This window comes from Ascaphus truei, chromosome 2 (assembly GCF_040206685.1).
Source record: "Ascaphus truei isolate aAscTru1 chromosome 2, aAscTru1.hap1, whole genome shotgun sequence".
Classification (NCBI taxonomy): domain Eukaryota; kingdom Metazoa; phylum Chordata; class Amphibia; order Anura; family Ascaphidae; genus Ascaphus; species Ascaphus truei.
The window spans coordinates 170,184,900-170,210,245 of NC_134484.1; the positions used below are offsets into that span (position 1 = coordinate 170,184,900).

General features: G+C 45.5%; 1 protein-coding gene across 7 annotated transcripts in view; it reads left to right on the forward strand.

Moving 5' to 3' along the window:
• The window catches only part of NFATC1 (nuclear factor of activated T cells 1), a 256,254-nt gene that overhangs the window by 17,494 nt on the left and 213,414 nt on the right, over positions 1-25,346 (forward strand). For 5 of the 7 annotated variants that reach the window (XM_075585522.1, XM_075585518.1, XM_075585521.1 and 2 more), the window contains exon 1: positions 21,429-22,181. The exons of 1 other annotated variant lie outside the window; for it this stretch is intronic. In XM_075585522.1, the coding sequence (XP_075441637.1) occupies positions 22,025-22,181 (157 nt within the window). In that variant the 5' untranslated portion in view covers positions 21,429-22,024. Of the gene's footprint in view, positions 1-7,394; positions 7,479-21,428; positions 22,182-25,346 lie in introns of those variants that run through there. One more of the 7 variants, XM_075585523.1, reaches the window with a different exon arrangement.

Genomic DNA, 25,346 nt, shown 5'->3' on the forward strand with positions numbered 1-25,346 from the left:
TGGTTCCCCAGCTCACACTGCTATGGAGTCCTGCAGCTCCCGCGCGGGCTGAACACACACTGCTGATGCCACCTCCACAGGACTGCTGCTGACCTGCCTAGATGTTGCCACCCTCTTCCTCCACTCCCAGGTAAGTGCCAACCGGGTAACCGGATACCTGGCCGGGTAGATCATTTGATTTTGTCCGGGTACCCGTTTTTTTTAAAAGTAGGACCCGGTCCAACACTAGTCCCAAGTGCTGTATATATCCACTCAAACCCGCCTTGAAATAACTTGTGGTGAGACGTCTGTGCCTAAAAAGGAGCACACCTGGGAGATATGGTAATAAGCAAATATATTTACATGACTCACACCCTACACCTCACACAGATTTCTGCAAGGCCTATCCTGACAAGTCAGACACATTGTGAAACATAAACACAGCATCATACTGGCTTGTGGTGATAGTTTTTTATTGCTAAATTAATCCATGTGTGAGATATGTTCTTGTGAAAGTTGGGCTAAAGGAGTGAGTAAAGGCCCACACTTTCAAATCAATTACTTTGAAGCAGAGGATCTGAAATCCCAGTATCAGCTCCTTATGGCCTTGGGCAAGTCTTCTTATGTTCTGTTGCCTCAGGCGTGCAACATAGATTATAGGATTTTCAGGGCAGGTACACAGGGCCGTCTTAACAGCATTATAGGCCCCCGGGCAAAGCAGTGCACTGGGCCCTGCCAACTCTCCGCTACAAGTCGTAATTTTTCTCCTACCGATTTAGTGGGAGATTTGAATGTTCAGGCGGGTGATGGGAAAATTAGTGTTAAATTCTGGTCTGTGCATAGATTAGCATGGGGCCCGTATGCTCGTGGGGCCCCCGGGCAACTGGCCAGCGTGCCCATGCATTAAGACGGCACTGCAGGTATGGGGCCTGTAAAATTGTATGTGCAGCACGGCGCTACATTCTGTGTGCTATATTGTTATTGTGAAACATTTTGACCCAGATACAAAATGCTCCGGTTTTGATTTATCGAGGCGTTAACTTAAGTTAACACCTTAGGTGCTAACTGGTATCTTCGAAGTTCACTAACGCTGTCTTGTGTGCTGTTTTCAACCGTAACTACCCCTTGTGTTACTATAACGGACATTATGTGCTAATGAAATGAAAAAGAGGTGTTCCCTCTAACAATACATATCCACAGAGCTCCTTTATAATTAACACGGGGATTTAACGTCACGCTATTTACATCGTAGCTAAAGGGTGCGTTACTCCCGTCCCGACACTGAAATATGGGTTTTGCTGGAGAGGAGAAAGAGAGAGGATATGCAAAGTATATTTGAATGACTTCTATTAGAATATCTGCCAGGTATCTCAGGTGCGCTCCTTTTACAGCACGGGTGTTGTTTCAAGGTTGTTTGAGAGGATATATGTGTGAGGTCTCACATGCTAGGACTGCATTGTTCTGTGCAGGCCCTCGCTAGACAGCTACTGACTACCAGGGCATGTTTTACAAAAGTTGCGCTCTTAGGCACTCAATTTTGTGCCGCCACTCTCCTCCTCAAATGATGCTGTGATGCCATATGGCGATGCGTTGCCATGACAAAGCAACATCACATTGCCTTGATGTCATGGCACCATGTAGCCATGACAATGTGTCGCGATGTGACATCACAGCATCATTTGATGCTGCAATTCTGCAGGAGGAGGGTGGCGATGAAGTACCAGCCTTACGAAATCGTCCGGAGGCGGCAAATGGAAGCCAATTTTACACCCAATTTTGAAATTTGCCACCCTAGGCCTGTACTTGGTGGCCTATTGGGACATACGGGCATGCTGACTAAACCACCTGACCATCCAAGACCTATAAGAAGGTACCTCTCCATGCTACAGTATTTGTGCTTTACAACAGCTTTGCTAGCTGAAGTAAGGTTGTGTGGCTCCCCTGCTGCAGTACCTAGAACTTCCTGAACGCTTCATAAATCCTGGTCCTGATTCCAGTCTGTCTGACTACTCTCTGCCTGCTGCCTGCTCTCACCCCGGTTTGTCCGCTTACTCCTGTGTGCCGTCCTGACCTTGGATCGCCTGACTACCCCTTCTGCCTGTTGCTTCCTGCAGTCTCTGCTGACCATTGCACTGCAGATCCAAACTCCTGCAACAACCCCAGGTGAATCTGAGCTACAGACTCTCCATGAGGATTTCCTATTGAAACCCTGATAATATGAAGCACTTGTTACTCTACTAAAAGAGGTGCTATCACGCTCCGCCCCTCCCTTCCCCCTTTCCTCCCCTCCTCTTTCCTTCCTTCCCCCTTCCTTCCCTCCTCCTTCCTTCCTCCCTCTTCCCTCCCCCTCACACTCATTCCTTCTCCTTCCCTCTCCAAATTTTACAGAGGTTTCCATGGGGATAGAAAACAAAATTGGGGTGGGGTGTACAGAAAATAAGAGCATGGAAGAGGGGGGGAGTCACATCCATTCATATACAGAGTCACATAGGTCGATCTTAAGATTACATCCAGCAGTACCACTAAATAGACCAGTGCTTAGCTAATTAGAGCTGGGGAATCAGTGGGTGCGGGAGATCCGGAGTGAACCCAAAGAGGGTCTCGACCATCTTGGGTGGTGTGAGGGGCGCAGGGTTGCTTTGCCATGGAGAGGAGAGCCTGGGTTGGTTTCACCAATCTCATGGCCCAGGGAGTTAGAGCCTAGTGGGTTGGAAATTAGAGAAGTGGTTGGGTCTAGACCATGGATATCCATGTGGGTGAGCCAGTGTTGCCAAACCCTCTGGAATGTATAGCAACAGTAATTCAAGAAACTCATCAACTACTCCCTCTTACATACAAACCGCACTTTAAGGATTATCAATGAGATGGATTGGGACTTGCTCTGCTTCTATAGGGCAACAAGCTTGCACCTGGTAGCTATTGCTATGTGAGTGAGCAGCTTATGCCCAGCTCTAGAAAGGCCAAGGAGGGACCTGTTCAAGAGAAACAGCCAGGGCTCAAGTGGGATACCTATATCTAGTAGCTGCTGAGCCCATGTCTGAACCTTTTCCAAAGGTGGGCTATCAGGGAGCAGGTCCACCACATGTGGATGATAGAGGCTCTTTCTCTGCAGCTTTTGGGGCACAAAGGAGAATATCCCGGAATGTACTTGGACAGCGCCAGGGGGGTCTTGTACTACATCAGCATAACCTTATATGTGTTCTCTTTTATGGTTGTACAGATGGAGTTGGTCACCACTGTCTCGAATATATCCTCCCAGTCTTCCCCCTCCAGCTCCACTCCAAAATATGTTCCCACTGCCTTTTGAACCACAGGGTTTTTTGGGTGTCAGTTTCCGGTATGTAAAATAAGCATAAAGCTGAGAAGTCAGCTCCAGTTGGTCCGCTGCCTCTAGGCAAAGCCTCTCAAAACCAAGTATGGAGAGGTTACATTTCCTTTGGAGTAATAAGCTCTAAGTTGCAGGAAGTGGAATAGCTCACTATTGGGTTGACCGTTATCTTTTAAGTAGTCCAACTGCCTCATCCCAGGATCCGAACCTAGATACCCCAGCCTTGTGTTTCTAGCCTTTTCCCAGTTCAGGAATGCGCTCCTTGATAAACAAGGTGAAGTCTGGGCTATCTGGGAATAGGGTTGTAGGTGATGCATGCAGAGCTAACGACGAGAGACTTGCATTTGGAAAAGTAAATGTAGACTTTTATTCAGACAAAGCTCAGCAACACAAAAATACAGCCTCAGCCAGTAAAAGTTCATATACATAATATAACACAGGGACATATTTCAGACCTACAGTAGTGTCCCTCTGCAGACCAAGAACAGGCAACTGTGAGGTGTATTCTACCTGCCTTTTAAACTTTTGCAGGCCAGTTGAGCTCGCTAATCCTCCTACCTCTTCTTATGACATGAACCAGTGAGAAGCTACACTCCGGCGTCTGCTCCGACGTCTTGACGTCACGTTGCCATAGCAACGTGATGACACATGACCTCGCCACGTCATGTGATGCCGCGTTGCCATGGCGACGCGTGTGAGAAGCCGCCGGAGCCAAGGTAAGTCTGGTTTACAGAGGCCCTGCAGCTCCCCCAGCACTTCATTTAAGTGCCTTTGGGAAGCGTGCGGGGCCTCTGCAAACCCCGCGTCCCCCGCACTCAGTTTCGCGCCCCCCCTGAGGGTTGCGCCCCCCAGATGGCGCACCGCTGCCTTAGTATACAGAAACCTTAAAGAGAAAAATATAGAGAGGCACAAAAAAGCAATGAATAAAAGTGCCTTTATATATGAAAATTGGCAATGTTAAAGCATAAACAATATTACATTAAAAATATTTGTGCAAGAAAATAAAAACAAAGACTTTGCCTGATAAATGTGTCTGCTGCCGATGTGCCAAGGATAGATGTTAAACAAACGTGTACTCTCCCAACAGAGTCCGTAGATCCGTTGATACCTGACAGCCTTTGAACATACTCCACCACACATGGGCGAGCGTCACATCTAGTGACTGACGTCACGCCCCGAGTCTAACGTTACTTCCGGGTTTACGGAGGAGAGGATTGAGTACCAGACAGTCGCCGCAGTTATTAGCAAGCAAGCGTCAGGACAATGGGGTCTACTGAGGTTACCACCCAGGAGACAACTACACCGGCACAGCAGCGCAGTAAAGATTGGTACGCCAGCCCACCCACCTGCCTCCCCCACCCTCAACACCTGACGGAGAAGATCTACGGACTCTGTGGGAGAGTTAAAGTTTGTTTAACATCTATCCTTGGCACATCGGCAGCAGACACATTTATCAGGCAAAGTCTTTGTTTTTATTTTCTTGCACAAATGTTTTTAATGTAATATTGTTTATGCTTTAACATTGCCAATTTTCATATATAAAGGCACTTTTATTCATTGCTTTTTTGTGCCTCTCTATATTTATCTCTTTGAGGTTTAGAAATGAACACCTTGCTGGTCGACACCCAATAGTCCAAGCTGTTGGTAACAGGTATTCCTGCTACAGTCCTCCTGCTTGTGGGTATCTAGGGATACCCGCAGGTGGAGTCCATCCATTCACTCAATTTGAAGACATAAAGTAGGCATTGGACCTGTCTTTGCCTGGCCTGTGCCGAATCTTGAAGGAGAATGGTTGGAAGGACAGATACCATCTGGTCAACTGGGGTTAGACTCCCATATGGCGTTAAAGCATTTTAATGGGGAGAGCTCTACTCACAAGTTCATAATGCAATTCTCCATTTAATGTGACAACCAAGAACAGTGGAAAGACCACATTTCAGGTCCCATATGGACCTTTAATCAGGAGAGCTTCCTTATGAACTTGTGAGTAGAGCTCTACTTTGTATCTCTGTCTTAGAGGAGACCTGCACTTTGAATAAATTGTTTGTCTATGTTGTGTTGGCTTCACAAGCAGGATTCTCCTTTCCTGAGGCTGTTTCCCCGCACTTTGGAATTGTACTATATATTTGATCCAAGGGGAAGGTTATTTTATAAACCATTTTATGGAATTGGAATCCTATAAATTGCAAAGAAAAAAATGTCCTTTTTGGAAATTGCCAAATTAACCAAAGAACATGCAGAGCCATTTTCTCTTTCACAGAGATTGAAAGCAGTAAGATTTTATCATCAGTGGGCACTTCATCTGACTACCTCAGATCCGATGAAAGGTCCATATGGGACCTGAAACTTTGTCTTTCCACTGTTCCTGGCTACCACATTAAATGGAGAGCTTCATTATGAACCTGTGAGTGTGGATAAATGGAGCATGGTCTATCCCTGGGGTAAAATGGACACTGGCTAAGTAATACCTTAAGGCCTCTATCGCCCACTTCAGTGCTAATTCCTCTTTTTAACAAGTTCATTTTATGTCTCCCTCTGAACCTATTTACGGCTTAGGAAGATCGGCTGTTCTATACAATCAAAGTCCTGTGACAAGACTTCCTCCAAGCCTTTATTAAAAGTATCCATCTGTCCAATAAAGGGTCTTTTAAAATCAGGACTTTTAAGAGCGGGGGCTTTCGACAAGCATTTTTTATCTCATGAAATGCCCATTGGCACTTTTCCATCCAGACTACCTGGATAGGATGGCTTCTTTTTGTGAGGTCCATCAGGGCCCCTGTAATCGTGGAGTAGTGAGAGATAAATCTGTGTCTTTTTCTGCAGAGTGGGAGCTTCTCTTGGGGCATATACCTTGCTTGCTAATAGTCTTTCTCCACCACCTCCCAAAGCATTACCAAGGTATTTTGTTTCTGCCTTTCCCAAGGTGCATTTCTTTTTGTTTCCGGTCAGGCCCGTCTCTCAATGACCCAGGGACTGTCTTCAGTTGGTTCTTATGGGTGCTTGCTCTCTAGAGCTTGCTGAATAGGACATTTGTGGCAAATTGCTCCCTTTGTAGCGCTGCCGTTTGTCCAGGCTCTTCCCAAGACAGTCTTCTAGAGTTTAATGCGGTTTATTTTTCCATTACTGACACTAAACATTTCAAACACCGTCACTTTAAGAAACAAAAGAAATCATAAAAATAACTCCTACTCTACTCCTGTCAGGAGTCTAACTCACAGCATATCCCTATCTGCAATGTTGGCTGGATAAGCCATTTAGCAACTTTAAATAACACACAGATATAACATTCGATTCTTAACTGTCAGATGGGGACAGCGTCCCAATAGATTCTCAGATGCTGCAACCGTAAGGGGGCTGTCTACCCCGAACTCGATCCTGGGGAGCAGCATCCTCCCAGCCTTCAGGCTCTAAGAGTGAGTGAAAAAGCAACCCTCTCTGCTCTAAATACCTGTTCTAGTAATTAGGTGAGCAGGTGAGGGAAACCAGAACCATTGTAAAGTCTGGTATGGATTTCCTATCCACCAGCCTTCGTCACTGTGAATCTGTGGGGCGGATCACAGCCACACTATGTCTGCACTTTCTGCTATGAATCAGACATATGAGTGGCAAAAGCAGTTTTGGTTCTGGACTCTTTTCCAAAGGAATTAGCAAATACGATTTAGTCAAATACAAGTGCTTATGTACTGCACCTCTCCTAAGGTGTAAAGCAATTCATCTACTCTGAGCATTGGGTACGCATAAAACTATGAGTCCGCAATGACTCTACACAGAACTGTACTTTCCCATCTAGTATGCGTACTAGAAAAATGGGACTGCACCAGCCACTATGGGACTCTTCTATAACCCCTAGTCTTAACGTTTCCTTGACTTCTTTCCTGACTATGTCTTTCCTGCTCTCAGGTAGTCTGAATGAATCATCCCGGGGTCTGTTATAGTTTTATGGGAACGCAAATTATTTTTTCTTGGCCTTTCTAAAAAAAAAAATACATCTTTAAATTGGACAATAAGCTCTACTAGGTCCTGTTGTTGTTCGGGGTGAACTGTTTTACATTTGGGACCTTATCTACGACTGTCTCTCCTTCTACAGGAAGCTGGGGACCCAAATCCGAACTACGACCAGATGGATGAACAAGGATTCCTCTGTTTTCCAGGGTTTCAGGAGATTCACATGGTACATTTGCTTAACTTTCCTGGAACTTGGCTGAGCAAGCTCATTGTTCATTTCGCCTGTGCGACGTAGGACCTCAAAGGGTAACTGCCACTTCGCCAAAAGTTTTGCAGCATTACTTTGTCCCTGGGTTTAAACACTCTTAGGCACGTTCTATAGTGCCGGGCGCGTGCTGCGCCATGCGCGCGCGCGGATTTTTAGTTGGCTGACGTTAGTCAGCCTTTCTATTCAAGGGCCGCGCGCACGGCAGGGAGAGGGGAGCCGACAGACAGCGGCGAAGATGAGGAAATTCATCTTTTCGCGCCGCTGCCTGCGCTCAAATGTATGTATGTATGCGTGGATGTGTGTGTGTGTGTGTGTGTGTGTGTGTGTGTGTGTGTGTGTGTGTGTGTGTGTGTGTGTGTGTGTGTGTGTGTGTGTGTGTGTGTGTGTGTGTGTGAATGATTGTAGAAGTAAAAAAAAAATATTTATTAAAGTTTTTTTTTGTTTAAAAAATCTTTAGCACTTCCTTTCACTCACACAACCCATACTCACACATATACTCACACAAACACACACACACATACACACACACATACACACACATAAACACACATACACACATATATACATTACCTGCAGCTACCGGCACTATATACAGGAAAACATGCGGCACGTGCACGCGCGTTCGCATAGGAATGCGTGGCCGCACGGCCGCCTGCTGTATATAACAGCCCTTAGGCTTGTATTATAGCACGCGCTTTTTGCGCGTGTGCATGCGCATGATGTTGCGCGTGCACGTGGGGTGTGTGTTTTCTGCATATAGGCCAAACGATGACGCGTGTGACTAGGAGGCGTGGTCATGACGTCACAAGGGTAGGCCTCATTGTGATTGGCTAACATTGTCACATGGCACAGCAGCCGCTAAAAAATACAAATTTCTTTGTATTTCCACACAGCTGCCACGCTAACGATGTCTGCTTTGCGCACGCATCGACACTGGATACACTATCATAGGGAGACATGTATTTTTCATTGCTGAGCTAGCACGCACACGCTTAGTATAATACAAGCCTTAGGTGGGAATACCGGTTATAGTACAGTATCTCTCCTGAGCATGCGGAGAGTTCTATATATTTTTATCTCCCAAAGTGACTTACTAACTCTTTAACTGATCCCTGAGATCCATTACATATTGAACCACATGTTGCCAACATGCTGTAAGTTAGGTTGTCCTTTTTTTCCCTTCTGTAAACAATGTAAAACGATTCACGCATAATATGTTTTTAATTTTGCAATCACTTCCATTATGGGCAGTGCATTCTATTTTACAGTGACAAAAGTCAAGTGGTAAAGTGGCACTGTGTCCGGTAAAAAAATATCTAGATGTATATAACATTTGGGGACCTATGAACCATATCTGTTAATTGATGTCACTGAACCAGGAAGAGAGAGAGTTTCCAAAATGCTTTTTTCTTTCAAAGAAAGCTCAACTGACAGTGTAGAGAAAGAAAAAGTAGATGATTGTAATAAAGAAAATAGTTGTAGTATATTAAGCCGCTTAGTATTATCACAATATCAACCACTGAAACAAGCCTACTGCATAATAATGATTGAAGATAGTGTAACGCAGGGTAACACATGGTTTATGATGCAGGAACTTCCATTGAAGTGAGTGCATGTTTACGGCATTATTAAGTGTGAGTCACACTTCCCCTCACCACATTGAATGGGGGGCTATGTTTTAAACCGGGTTCTCCCTGAGAAATTGGTGCAGGGAAGCTTTCAAAACACTCATTTTCCACTACAGCAATGACTGAAAAGGTTCATTAAGCCATGAATGTTCTTTGGTTCACTTTTTCAACATTAAGTTCTCAAGCAAGTATCATACTACGAATATACACACCTTATTATATTTGAATGGCATCATTTTCTATTGCAAAAACATACAGAAATAATGTTCTTTCTATTTAAAGCTGCAGAATAAGACGCATGATAACATAAGAGGAACATATATTTTGGAAACTCAGTGAAACATTTTTGAATGATGATTGAATATAGTAATTGGCTTTGAAAAAAAGAATCCGTTGCCTCTGTTTCGTCAGAAGTACACAGTATTGTGCTTTTATTGGGTTTATTTTAAAACCGCATGCTGGTGTTGTGCAATGGATTTATGTCTTTTTTAGACACCAGACTTTTAAGCCGCCCTATTGCTAACATTCCTTCTGTTCAAAATATGCACCTACAGCCTGCCAAGGGCGACTCCGAAGAGGGAGCACACGAGTGAAAAAGGGATTGAATAAACAGAAAAGGCAATATACCTTCCATTTCACTTTCAAAAACTGTGCCCATCGGCCTTTGAGATGCTGTGTGAGCTAAGAAAGGGCCACACATGGAATTAGTGGTGGAACATACTAACATCAGTAGCATGCACCTAAGAAGATTGTTTTATAATGTGATTATTTAGTGCAATCAGTAAAAAGTATCCATTGCATTTTCACACTATAAGCTGGTGTTATTTAAGGACCATATATGTTTTGTCAATTTTGATGTAGCATTGGGCACCCCTGTCTTTTGTTATTTAAGTACTGTCAGCTGCAGCTCAAAGCACTTCTAACTATAAAATGAGTTTGAAAATGTCGTTTTGACACATCTTGCAGCACTGAACTGCTTTACGCAATGACCACACAGTGATGTTTAAATCATCATGTCCTGGAGTCTTCCAGAGGAAACATAAAAATGCTTAGGACCCATATTATGATGTCTTAGTGGAAGGTGTCTGCTATGATATGTAACCCCCCTCCAAAAGGGTTACTAGCAGGTTAGCATATGGTGTTCCCCACCCTGTATTGCCATGGGGATTATGACATCATGGAATAGTATTTAAATGAGAGAGAAGATTTAAGAAGGTTAGGTTCTTGAAGGACAAGAGGAGAAGAGCCTTGGGGAGAGTAGATAAGTAATGTTTAGAAATTAATAGCACAGATCAGACTCTCCTGTTTATTATGTTGTAGATAGGGACAGTACCCTTTAAGTTAGAATCCCCAAACAAAGGAATGGAGACCCGAATAGTTAAGGGAAAGGGAATATGACATACCCCAGAGGGCCTCAGAAAAAAGGTTTCCCACGTGTCAATCTATATGGAAGTGACAGTTCCCAAACAGGCCAAAGGCATTGGGTCACGTAAGAAAAGACCCACCAGGACTCCCGTAGGGGCCTAGAATTATCGGATTAATACTGATGATGATCCCAAGCAACAAGAGGGGCCGTGTCCCACACCTACTTAGAGCAACTAAGTCAATGTACGTCCATTTGAGTGTTAAGAGTGGGCAATGATGGAAGAATCGTATTCATGTATGTCTGCTGTAAGATACAGTACAACGTTGTCGATATGTTTATGAGCGGTGCCTGCGCTTGCGGGCATGAATAAATGACAATTGTACTACAAAAGTTCTTGGTGCCCATTTTTATACACCCTAGTTACCTCATCGCCCAGGCACTTGAATCCAGCATCCTGAGTCAAGGTAATCCATGCTCAGTAGCCAACCTTTGCACAATGATGTACACTCCTTAGAAGCTTAGCAGGGAGGGTTACAGGTACCCGACTAGTACCCTCTATATCCACCTTTAAGACCCACCTTAAGACACACTTGCTTAAAGAAGCATATGAGTAGCCCCGTGGCTAATACTAGACACATGATGCATAAAGCTTGGCCCCCTGCAGACGCACTTACCAGAACGCCCTCCTACTATCTCTGTACGTTCTTCCTACCTACCAATTAGATTGTAAGCTCTTCGGAGCAGGGACTCCTCTTCCGAAATGTTACTTTTATGTCTGACGCACTTATTCCCATGACCTGTTATTTATATTATTTGTTATTTATATGATTGTCATGTGTATTACTACTGTGAAGCGCTATGTACATTAATTCTTCACTTGAGAAAGACCACTTAGCTGGGTGAAACGTTGTGTATATGAGATAATAAATTTCTTTTTTTGAGCAAATCCGTAGTGCCCTGGAACTTCCTATTTTTGCTGAGCTTGGAGTTTTTCATAGACAGGGACTCCTCTGGACCAGGAGCACCGGTAACAGCAAGTATCTGAATTTATTGCATGGTGTGCAGCATTATACAGTACTTTAATTTATTGCTATATAAATAAAGACATACAGTACATAAATACATACACAGGTATGAAATACAACTTTTTGATGGACTTTTCATTTTTTAGAAATGCACTCAAAAGTGATTAATAGCTTGAAGGCAGTCTCTCCCACATGTAAAATGGTAGGTGGGGGTAGTCATGGACTTGTGTTAAAATTATAATATTGCGGTAGGGACTTATATGAATGCTTCAATGAGTAGGAATTAATATTTTTTTCCAAAACACTACTTTGAAACTTTCTTTGAGGGATTGGTTTATAACTTCATAGTATAAGGCTCAACCCACCCTTACTGAGAACATCACCCTCATTTTTTATCACACTCCCCCTCTTATAAATGTAATTAGTATCAATTATTCATCAATAGTTCCCGTGGATGTAAATGAACTCATCCCCTTAGAGCAGGCCTGCACAACTTGTCAAGTGAGAAGGGCCGAACTGCTCCAAGGAATACAGATTCGGGCCTCACGGGTATCATCATCATCATCATCATCATCATCTCTCCCCCAGCACCTCATCATCCACATATCTCCAGCACCCCTCAATCTCTCCCAGCACCCCTCATCATCCTCATATCTCCAGCACCCCTCAATCTCTCCCAGCACCCCTCATCATCCTCATATCTGCCCCAGCAACCCTCATCCTGATATATATCTCCCCAGCACTCGTCATCAACATCCTCATATCTCCCCCAGCACCCCTCATCCTCATATCCCCCCAGCACTCCTCATCATCTTCATATATCTCCCCCTGCACCCCTCATCATCTTCAAATATATCCCCGTGCACCCCTCATCAGCAACGTTTGTGACTCCCCATATCTCACACCACCATCTCCCCCCCTCACCCTCCATATCACACACAATACTCACCCTCCACATCACACACCATACTCACCCTCCACATCACACACAATACTCACCCTGCACATCACACACAATACTCACCCTCCACATCACACACAATACTCACCCTCCACATCACACACAATACTCACCCTCCACATCACACACAATACTCACCCTCCACATCACACACAATACCCCCCCCCCGCAGACCACACACATTCCACCCCCCCTGCATCTCACATCCCCCTGCATCTCACATCCCCCCTGCACCTCACATCACCCCCCTGCACCTCACATCACCCCCCTGCACCTCAAATCACCCCCCCCTGCACCTCACCCCCCTGCACCGCACCTCACCTCACCCCCTGCACCTCACCTCACCCCCCTGCACCTCACATCACCCCCCCCTGCACATCACTGCCCTGCACCTCACATCACTGCCCTGCACCTCACATCCCCCCCTGCACCTCACATCACTCCCTGCACCTCACATCACCCCCCTGCACCTCAAATCACTGCCCTGCACCTCACATCCCCCCTGCACCTCACATCCCCCCCTGCACCTCACATCACTCCCCTGCACCTCACATCACTCCCCTGCACCTCACATCACTCCCCTGTACCTCACATCACCCCCCTGCACCTCAAATCACCCCCCTGCACCTCACTTCACTCCCCTGCACCTCACTTCACCCCCCTGCACCTCACCCCCCTGCACCTCACCCCCTGCACCTCACATCACCCCTCCTGCACATCACCCCCCTGCACCTCACATCACCCCCCCTGCACATCACCCCTCCCCTGCACATCACCCTCCCCCCTGCACTTCACCCTCCCCCCTGCACATCACCCCCCCCTGCACATCACATATCCCCCTGCACCTCCTCACCTCACATTACCCGCTGCACCTCCCCTCACCCCCCTGCACCTCAGATCACGGCAGAGAGCAGGCAGGACTGCGCGCGCTCGCAAGCAGCAGGCACCGGAAGTGCCGCACTGCTATAGCGTGCAGTCTTGAGAGCGGGCTGGGCTCGGTTCGGGGGGAGAGCGGGCTCGGCTCGGGGGGAGAGCGGGCTCAGGGAAGGGAGAGTGGACTCGGGTGAGGGAGAGCGGACTCGGGGGAGGGAGGAGGAGGAGGGAGGAGAGGGAGGGGGGGAAAGCCGCTGCCGCGGGTCGCACAGTGAGTGAAATATGTTCTTTAATGTATTTACTTAGTACAAGAAAAAAAAACACATCAATTCACAGAAAAGGAAGATAATACGTCCGCGGCGCTGATAATACAACATATCGCGTTATAATGCATCAATATCACAGGGTTTCCATAGGAGTCAATGGCAGTGATAACGCAGAATATTATAGAATATCCCATCATAACGTAACCGCCAGAGCCAAACACTTTGCTACATCTGTATAACTACTTCTGAGGCAGGCAGACAGGGAGTCATATCTGTTACATTAGAGCCAAGCAAAATAAGGAACTGCTTAGGACACCAAATTATTCACTTGGTATCTTATTCACTTTGAAGCATTCAATTAAAATGATTCCACTAAAGGGGCAGTCCCACTTGAGACAATATTGAGGTTTTTATTTCAATCGTTGTGCAGTACTGAGTTTTTTTTAGTGCTGTGTAATAATGATTTTTCATTTTTTTTATTTTTTTTGCTTTTTGTGCCTTGGTATAAGTGAAATAGTTTGTGAATATAATGGCTGAGTTGACACACAAAGTTATTCCTACATAAATCCCCCAAAAAGTTAGGGTCTCAATCAGAGACACAAAAAATAGTTGTGGGCCATACTTCCATAATAAAACAAGCACATAAAAAAACAATCATATGCAACTTCCTATATAGTAAAAAAATGAAATAAAAAAGTAGCCTTGAGCCCCCTAGGCAACAGGGCCCATAACCGCTAGGCCTAGGCTCCCCCCCTTCCACACACCCTTTTCCCTTTTGTTGGGCTGGATACTCCCCGTCTCCAGGTCAGATGGTGAAGGAGCGGAGGGGCCGGGGGGAAAGTTATTTAAATCCTGTGCAGGGTCAGGAAGTCAGTTTGCGCCCTGCCAGGAAAGTCCTGCCCACATGTCCCTTTGTTATGCTCTATACTGTTTTACTGTTAATGTTGTATTTGTAAAAATATAAGGAGAAAACAAGAAGAAAAAAATTCATGTCTGTTTATGTTTTTGAGGTGGGTATTTCGTGGTGTGTTGTTGCCTATATGGTGCGGAAAAGCCCTCTGGTGTCTGGGGGTGGCGAGTGGGCAGGAACCATTGTGCTTTGGGTTCCTGGGGCCCATTGTCGCTTATTGGCTGGGCCGGGGCGGTGCACGGCTCGGTGAGTCTTGTAGGCCATTGGTTTTTATACCATTGGCCTTTACCCGGTGGTTGAACATTCTGGCAGGGTTGGAACTCATCGGGTTATGCAATCTATTTTAATAAAAGCCACAGGCTTTGTACCTCCAGACCTCTGTTGTATTTTGTTATATGTGTAGCCAAGTCTCCTTGGACTAACCTTTTCCTGGCCATTACCTCACTGTCCCTATAAAGGTGGGCAGTGTGGGCATGATTCCTGAGGGGATCCTTTAAAATGTTCAGTGTGTGAAATGTTACATTGTTCAGCTTAGTAGCCACTCCCCAGGGAAGGTGGGGGTGTTCTTCTATATAGTGTCGAGCAGTGAGTGTGAGTTAGTTCTGTCTGGGATAGTGATTTGAGAAGGATGTTCTTCTGGAAGAGATGCCAGAGAACAGATACTGCAGAGAGGTCTTCTGCTAGAGAAGTGACTGAGGCCTAGTCCAAAAGGGGTAGGGTACAGTGATAATGATCCAGTGAATGTACTACAAATACTACTGCCAATAAACTTCAGTCAAAGCAACAACTGGTGTAGTCCTTGAAGCTTGGCAATGATTAAAGGAAAGAAGTGTCCATGAGGTGCATCCTGAAACCTCAGGATCCTCTTGGACTGGAGGCGCTGATCACTGAGGAAATCACTGTGAGACTGTCCTGATACTCCCCACACCACCGCAGAGATCTCCGTCCTCCTGTTTGCCTCAGGTATGACCACAACAGCCACAGAATACACCGGTAGAAAGACCATTTCCCAGAGGGTAGGGGTAAGAGGGCTACATTTGGAAGTGCTGCTGAGATAGGCATCAGCATACGTTTTTGCAGCAGAGATCAGAGCCATGCTTCTGTTTTATGGACTTGTACACTATCTGGACTGGGGTTTAAAGTTGGCAGCGATGCACTGCACTTCTCTGGGTGATGTTGGGTACAGCTTCCCGAGGCGTCACCTGGAAGGGGGTCACCCACAGCCCTTATACCAAGGAAAAGTGTTGGGGCATACCCTGAGGCTCCACCAGGGAACGTGGCTACCTAGCTACTGCTACAAATTATTGGGGCATACCCCGAGGCTCCATCGGGGAACGTAGCTACCCAGCTACTGCTACAAATTGTTGGGGCGTACCCCGAGGCTCCACCGGGGAACGTGGCTAGCCAGCTACTGCTACAAATTGTTTCGGCGTAACCCGAGGCTCCACCGGGGAATGTGGTAACCCTTCTCCTATAAAATACTATGTTGGGGCGTACCCCGAGGCTCTGCCGGGGAACATGGCTACCCTCCATGAGAAAGAAAGAAAGGAATTCTATTGGGGCATACCTGAGGCTCCACCGGGGAGGAGGTACCCTAACCCTAATCAACCAAGCACCCTTGGGGATGGGCTCCTGAGGCTCCGTCAGGGACCCTGTGCACCCATGCTACCCTGCTCAATTGTGTCTGTATTTGCGGGCATCTGCTGCAATTATTGTGCTTTAAAGACTGTGCTTTAAGAACTGTACTTTTCTAACTCAAAATGGTGGTTCCCGCTCACCGGGAGACGGCATGACAGCTTGTGCAAGAAGCTAAAGTTGCAAAATATGTTCTGCAAAACCTCCTAGGTTTGGCGCGGAACCTGACCGCGCCCTTCTAGCCAAAATATCTGGGATTGATGCAAACACCAAGTTACACCCTGCTTCCCTAGTGGCTGTTCTTAAAACCAAAGGGAGGAGCTATGGGCATATCCTTCTGCTGCCTGCGTGAGTGTGGAGATCCAACTTCACTTGACGTGGTAGCTTTACAGTACAGACGTGCGTGTACTCCCTTACCTGCCTTCGACGATGGAAGAAAAAGACGTGCGCTTCATTCTGCCTGGAGGGTTAATAGTGTTACCCCAAGATGGGGACAACACGCTTCGCCTAGTCTGCCCGCAGTGTGCGCGGGTGAAGCCTGCGCTGGGATCCGCTTTCCAGTGCTCCGAATGTACCACACCCTATCTCCGTTTCCAGGATTCTGGATCGGAGACGTCTGCTCACCTTACTGCCATTGCTGAAGTCATCCAGAGATTGGTGGAGGTGGCTCGACTACTGGACCATGCTCCCGCAATTGGCGAGTCCCGATCTCATAAGCGGGATTAGCCGTTCGCTCAGTACTGACTCTGGGGCGCGGTCGCTGGGAGTGCTAAGAACCGATGCTAGAAGTCCCTCCAGCCCTGCGGGAGAAGTTACCTTCACAGCTCTACCTGTGCCTACCCTGGCCAGGGTGCGGCCAAGCAAGTCTCCTGCTGCTGTACTTACCCAAGCTCAAATCCACACTTTGGAAGAGGCTTGCCGATGCCTGACAAGATCAGGCCAAGCTGGGCCTGCTATGCCTTTGCCATTCTACTCGCCGTTGGAGAGATCTTCCAATGCTGGACTGGCGCAGGATCTGCCAGACGAGGGTGCGACCATCGAAGAGAGGTCGGGCATGACCTCCATCGATTCCAAATCTATGACCCTATCGTCCGTCACGAGCCTTGGTTCCTACTTGGATGTCCCGATGCCTGATGACGACCTTCCCCCAACCGACATTCCTGGAGGGATAACCCAGCTCCGACTTAAGTGCTGGGCTGTTTGTCAAGCACGCGACCGAGTTATGGCTTACGTGGCCCACCCTTATGCCCATACAGCCCAGATGATGTGATCATCGAAGAGGACCCTGCGATGGAGACAACCGTCGATGCTGATCCTCCTGTCTCAACGCCAGTTCCTGCTTCTGTGGTGGTGATTACCCCTCCTGGGGAACTATTCTTGCAGCACTGCTGAGTCCGGAAGCAGGAGTCGGACCAACTACGCTGTTCTTTGGAGACCGAGGCAAGGGAAACCGTTGCCCAAGCCCCCTGGAGAGGTTGTGCACGCTCTTGGGCGTGGCATGCTAAAAACCCTAACCAGGACAGCCTCGCTGGTTGCCGGTTCCGTGGGAACTAGTCGCTCAGCTCCACCCGATACTTTGGACTTTGGAGCCCGGGACTCGCTCAGCTCTGCCCCGTATTATCGTTTAGTCCGAACCCCTCCCACTAATCGCTCCCCTAGCCGACATATACTCCCAAGGAAGCGAGTGGTGACCATAATGTTTAAACCCGGTTGTCCCGACCGGTTACGCCTGTTATGACAGTGGCCATTCCTGCAGTAAAGACGGTAGCTGTTCCTGGCCCAATGAGTACCTCAAATGTGACTAACAGTGACGAATGTGACTGACACCGATGACTTACGCTTGTGGGATCCGAATTTTAGGGTATATGTGCCTCATTTAAAATGCTCAAGGTTCTTGTTAACAAGGGGATCACATACCGACCATTGGTGGCAAGATGAGTATTTCTCTGCGGAGCAACAAGCAGAGGTTATGCGTGACTGTTGCACTAAATTGGAGGAAGGCCTTTTCTCCAAACAACCAGGAGCAGTCTCAACTAGCGAGCCAATGTGGGAAGGACCAGTGTACTGGGTCCTACCAGGCCAGGCATACGGACATAGTTTAACCAAATCTAGTCGCGCCGATAGGGTGCTGAGGCTCTAATGCGCCAGGCAGAAATGCGCAGGGAAGAGTGGGTGCGTGAAGCTATTATGGAACACATAATGCAACACGTAGGCAGTGCTTATAAAAGAGAAGAGAGGTTTGCTTTCCTGAACAAAACTTGGCACATCGGCCGCAACATACATCTAGATAGGGTTGAATGCATCACCAAGGATGACCGCAAGCAATATTACTCGTTGACCATTTATGACAGTGACAGGAACATGGTGCTTAAACCTGACCCTGCTCATTACTATTGACTGTTTTATTGTACTGTGTACCCTGTTAACTTTGGTTATTGCATTTCAATGTTCAATGTATAACTGTATGGTAGATGGTATGCCTTCTGCGCGGACAGAAGGCAATTTAAAACCAAAGGGAGAGTGTAGCCAAGTCTCCTTGGACTAACATTTTCCTGGCCCTGACCTCACTGTAAGTCCCTATAAAGGTGGGCAGTGTGGGCATGATTCCTGAGGGGATCCGTTGTAATGTTCAGTGTGTGAAATGTTAAATTGTTCAGCAGGTATGAACAATAAAGTTATAGTGGCCTCTCACTGAAGTAAGGGGGGCCTATGACAAGAATAGGCTGGCTTAGTAGCCACTTCCCAGGGAAGGTGGGGTTGTTCGTCTATATAGTGTCGAGCAGTGAGTGTGAGTTAGTTCTGTCTGGGATAGTGATTTGAGAAGGATGTTCTTCTGGAAGAGATGCCAGAGAACAGATACTGCAGAGAGGTCTTATGCTAGAGAAGTGACTGAGGCCTAGTCCAAAAAGGGGTAGGGTACAGTGATAATGGTCCAGTGAATGTAATACAAATACTACTGCCAATAAACTTCAGTCAAAGCAACAACTGGTGCAGTCCTTGAAGCATGGCAATGACTAAAGAAAAGAAGTGTCCATGAGTTGCATCCTGAAACCTCAGGATCCTCTTGAACTAGAGGCACTAACCACCGCTAACCACCGCGAACCTGTCCTGATACTCCCCACACCACCGCAGAGATCTCCAGCCTTCTTTTTGCCTCGCAGGTATGACAACAGCAGCCACAGAATACCCGGTAGCAAGGCCATTTCCCAGAGGGTAGGGGAAAGAGGGCCACATATGTATCATTATGGGGATGTATACACGGCGACTCTTGAAGGAGTGACTATGGTTATCAAATTAACTAACTCAGAGTGGGGCAGGAAGGGCAAACTTAGTAAACACACTTTTAATAAACCTAATTATTCTGTTTGTTTAACACTGCCAGTGTAGAAATAGCAAGCAAGAGGTTCTTATACCAGGGTTTCCCACTTTTTCAGGGCAATGTGTTACACACAAGACTACCCTTCCTCTTAGTCCAACTTTTGTACATGTTGAGAGTGACTGATGACCATACTATGTGACACTAGTTAGATTTTTACAGAATACACACAATAATAACAAATCTCAAAGCCTGAAATCGAATCCACTGAATCTGTAAGTAATTTAGCAGAATGGGATTTTCCTTTCTCTTGGCTGCCAGTTTGTCTTTTTATCCAAATTTCCACAGCCGGGGAAGCCTATGACTTTACATAATGACTTTAACATGCAAGCCTTATTTATATATATTTCCATTTAATGTGTCTTGCTTCTTACTGTACTTGTTGAATAACAGAGAATTGACTTAGTAGTGTTAATTTTGTCAAAGGCATGACCAGACCTATGGGTGCTATTGAAATCTACCAGCTGCAAACCTGGTACAAGAAAGTATCAATCAAAAAGTCCCAGATGGGTCAAAATAATTATTATTTGATGCATGTTGTGCTCTCTAGCTCATTAAATAACCATCCAAAGTTTTGGAGCCGGCTAAGTTAAAGACACAATCCAGGCCTTTGATTACCTTTATTGAAAACGAATTACCTAAGCTGCCAATCGATACGTTCTCCAATGATCGATCAACAAAGATCCTGCTTCCCAGGGTTCACTAAGTGGGCGCCTTTCAGTTTCAATCAATCCTTCTGTTAGTGTAAGGCGGCGCTTATAGTGCCTTGCGACAGCAACGGCGACACGTCGCTCCGAAACAAATAAATTGATTCCGTCGCAAGCGCTTATAGTAAGCGCGACGGAGCGATGTCGCGACCAAAGATTTTGAAGCCGGGCAAATTAGATTTTTTTAGAAACAGTCGCCACATGTGACTCTCTCTAAACCAATCAAATTGCGCGGCTCGCCCTTTTAGTGACGTCACTGGACTTGTCGCCAGCGACATTGCTAAAAACATAATTACAACTTTCGCTAATGGTGACGGCGACGGGTGACGGCGACGGGTGACGTCATCGGTCGCGTCGCTGTCGCCAGCACAGCACTGCACGCGCGGCCTAACTCAGCAGCTATACTGTATTATTATGTTAATAAGGTAACATTATCTATTGTTACAGTTTGCAGCTCAAACTGCTGGGAATATTGGCAACAAATTATCACAAACAGGAAAGTATTGCAAATATCTTGCACTGCTGTGGAGGTGGGCTAAAACCTGCTATAGAAATCAAAGGATGCTCGATATATTAAAACTCATTAAAAATGACATTAAGGGTTTAATTTTTTAAACACTCATGTAGGATATTGCATAAAGTGCTCCTTTAATACAAACCTACATTTGACTCTTCAGATAGGGTTACAGCTGGCTTAGCAATAAACAACATCAATAACTTTAAACCTGGTGAGATAGTCACTTCATCACTTCATCACTGAGTATCCTATGACCTCAAGTTATGGTAAAGCAACTGATTTTCAAAGTCAGGATAACGGTGGTGGTGGTGGGAGATGAGGTCCTTGAAGTCTCCTGATCAATCTGGAGAAGAAATGACAACCTTAGATGCGGCTTTGCCACCTCACTCCCTTTGCACTACTCCTGCAGCTGTGCACTAGCAGTGTGTGCATGGCACAGGCACTCCCCTCCGCCACTCTGCTGCCTGGTGCAGCCTCTTGCAGACAGCGGAGAGGAGCAGCAGGTCCTGCGCGTCACTGCCCTATGGGCGGGGGGAGGTGCAGAAGGGGGGAAAGGGAGGGAGAGGGAGGAAGGTGGTGTGTGTGTGTGTGTGTGTGTGTGGGGGGGGGGGGGGGGGTGTTTTCCAGCTTTAAAAAGGCAGCAGGCACATAGCCGGTCTGCGTCAGAGAGAGACTTTGAGACTCTGCTTAACTCCCAGCCTCACACAAACAGCTAGAGAGAGGAAGAGAGAGAGAGAAGTCACACACTCCCTAAGCTCCTCACTCATTCACTCCTCATGACAGGGATTCACAGAAGTGCATGCAGCTCAAGCCACACTTTAACACACTGACACATTCACACACTGACACACACATGTACCAATGCAAGAGCTGCTCTCAGCGCTCTGCAGAACTGGGCAGTGTTTGGCATAGCATTGAGTAGGATAGTGTCACACAGAAAAATCACAGGATTGTTTATAATAGAAAAGTAGGGTTTGAGACATAGGACAGTGTAGCATGAGATTGGACACTCTGTAGAGCAGTGTAGTGGAATATAGCATGGTATATCAGAGAAGAGTGTAATATACAATAAGACACTTTGATATAGGAGACCATCCTGTGATATTGCATCAAGTCACTGACAACCCGTCTGCCTTTCACATCCACACATCAGTTCAGCCTCCTCGCTCCTCATCAGGTGGAAAAAGAACAGCAAAGAGGTAAACAAAGCAAGCACATAGTAGCTGGGACTGCCGGGTGGATGCCACGCACCAGTGTAGCAGCAGCAGCAGCAGCCGCAGCAGCAGCTCCTTCCAGTCTTCCACTTGGTCCGCTGTTTCCAGCCTGCTGGAGAGACACCCTGGATTTGCAGCCCTTCTACCCATTCATCAGCAGCACCATGAAGTCAGCGGAGGAAGGTACTGCCTGACAGGGGCACGTGTGTGTGTGTGTGTGTGTGTGTGTGTGTGTGTGTGTGTGTGTGTGTGTGTGTGTGTGTGTGTGTGTGTGTGTCAGACATACAGCACAGGTTAGGGGTACATGAGAGAACTTTGCTCTGCGTAAACTCTTTAAATTATTAGTTGTTGGGGGGGGGGGGTGTATTGGGCACAAACTTTTTCTTTATGAAGTTGTCTAGGTAACTTGTCATTTTTAATGTGACATCGTTTTGCTGTCATGTCCATCCCATGCCTGGGTTGAATGCAGTCAGGCTGTCAGAAGATGGACTGTCGCGAGCTAATGTCACCTTGAGGAATCAGATGCTGATCTTGGTGATAATAATGTGCCTTGGCATTGTGTCTGCTGGGATTTAATAGATGGTTGTGTCTGTGTGGCCAAGTTCATTTGTATTCCTAATTGCACGATGATGCAGTAAGGCACTCCGGAGCAAGGTGACCAGTAATTCACAGGGGACATTACTTTTAAGTATTACAACTCACAAGTGATGACTGGATTGGCAGTAGTAACAAATGTACCTCTTGGTAATTGCAATTCCCTACTAAATACATTGCAGCGCATTTCGTTGTTGCTGCCTGTAAGAGCGCTATAGCTTTTATTAGGCTTAATACTTTTGGGGCTGAGAGAGAGGTTCCTTGGTGCTGAACAGGTGCCAACCCGAACTAAACAAAAACAAAAAAACACCACATATATCCAAGATAAAAATACAATTATAAGTCATTTTTGTTTATCTTGTGCTCTTTTTGCCCCAGGGCATCTTTAGCACCAAACCTCAAATTAATTGAATTTGGCAGTGGGATGATCATAGAAACATGGATGTGTTATGCCAACCAAATAATAGATGAGATTTATAGATAAAGGGAGTGCAAGAGAAGCTATGTTCACTCCTGGTGTCTCCTGGCACTTCCCCAAACCAGATAGTATTTTGTCTGGGACTTCTCGCCCTGTAGGTGTCTCTTCATCTCCTCCCTCTGCTTGATCTTGGCCAAGACGTCCCTGTGTATTTGGGAGGTAGCGGTTCCTTTCACTGATCTGTACAGAAGGTTTACTTGTCCCACATCTCCTACCATTACCATTACATGGCTTTCTAATTCCAGTCTAATAATGTCATGGTACCAGAGCCAGGGACATATTCTGGTCCTGTTTAAGGGAATGTCCAATAGATGCCCCCTTTCAAATATTTTTTTCTTCTTCTCAGTATATCCTCTACAATTCACTGGTATATAAAACTTTGGCTGTAGATTTTTTTTGACACAATGATGGTCTTGCTGACATTACCACTGCCCAGATTTAAATCACGGTGAAGCAGTAAATAACACTGTTTGGACACACCCATAATTAAAACCATTCGCAATCATTTAAAAGTTATAAAATCCAAATGTGTTTAAGAACAGTGATGAAGTAACGTGATTTATTTGTTATTTCCAGACAAATGTTTAACTTCCCCTTGTATACCAAAAAAATAATACTTTTATAGCTGCTTCTTTGGCATTGTACACGTGTCAGGGGAAGAACAATTTACTTTTCTGAGTGTTATAATAGCGGCTGTGTCTAGAATAAAATATAAAGATGCCTATAGCAGGCGAATTGAAATATTTGGTCCAGATGTCACAATCCATGCTTTTTTTTTTTAATGTCAAGATGGTAAATTCCACCTTTACATCTCCAAGAAGTCCCCAAGACTTAATTCAGCAGCATTTTACTCTCACACAGCGGCCCTATGAATCACTTCTTGAATGACTTGGGCTAACATCTGTAAAATGTGTGATATTTTCTATTAGTGTAATGAGATACTTATGTGAACTGGATTTTCCAGCTTCCATTGGGATTATGAATGTTCAGAAAACCGATGGAGTGCCGCATTGCTTATAAAAGTGCCTCACTGCCTTATACCTTACCCGTGCTACTCATTTTGTACACACACACACACACACACACACACACACACACACACACACACACACACCTTATTTCAAACAAGGCCCCCCTGGAGCTGAACACCACTGCAATCTGAACTATGGGGACTTAATTTTTAAATTCCCTGGAAGAATTCCTGTCCTTGAGGGTTGCTGCTTTAAGATCTTGAACCACACTTCAAATTGTGGCATGTCTCTCTGGATTGTGTTTTGTGATATCACTTCATTAATCAGCTGCTGAAACGTTTGCAAATGTAAACTGAGAACTTTGAAACTTTAAAAACACAAGTCAAGACTCAAGTATCTGATGTGAACCATGTCCTGATCGAAATGGTGCTTCTGAATTTGTGTTCTCTGCTGTACAATAAAAGATCTGACATTCACTTACTGTGCATGCCATAATTTAGTATATGCATATGATTCGTGAATATTTGGGACTGGCTTTGACCTCCTGCTCCAAATTACTTTAACATCTATAACTTTAACATCTACAGTATATATAATGTTGTATTTGCAGCAGACAATTTAACAACATGTAAGGAGGAAATTACACCGGGATTTCTGCAGTATGTTGTATTGGCTAACTGTATCTCATAAATCAGACAACATTTCACTAGGACAACTTTATTTTATGTGTGCTTGGGATTTTAAAGAGCTTTATTTAAAAAAATATGTAGCTTTAACATTAGCAGAAGTTAATGAATACTAATATTCACTTTCAAACTAAATATTACAATCAACTATTACAATCATTTAGTTGCCAAATGTATATATATAAATGCAAAATACTCTGCCAAGGCAACAGCCAGAGTTTGAATGAATGGATGCATTATTTGTTGTATAACATACATAAATTTCTTTATTTCAGTGGCTAAATGTATTAGTGCTTTACTCAGCAGTTTAGAAGAATTAGTGCTTTACACAGAAGTTTGGAATTATTAATGAAAGCTGATATTTTGCAAAAATGTTGCTCTCTTGCAAAAAAAAAAGTTTAGAAACAGGCCAGTTAGGAGGTATGATGTAATCCAGTGTATACCAGACTGTGCAACTTCAGTTTTGGCTGGATACATAAGAAGGCCAAATGCAGCGCCAGATGACTAAAATGATGGCAATTCTAAGTACATGGCTGTGTTCACATTCATACTGCACTGCAATATGTTTTTGAGTGTTAATTTAAAAAAAAAAAGAGCTCTGAAGTTGTGGGATAGTGAA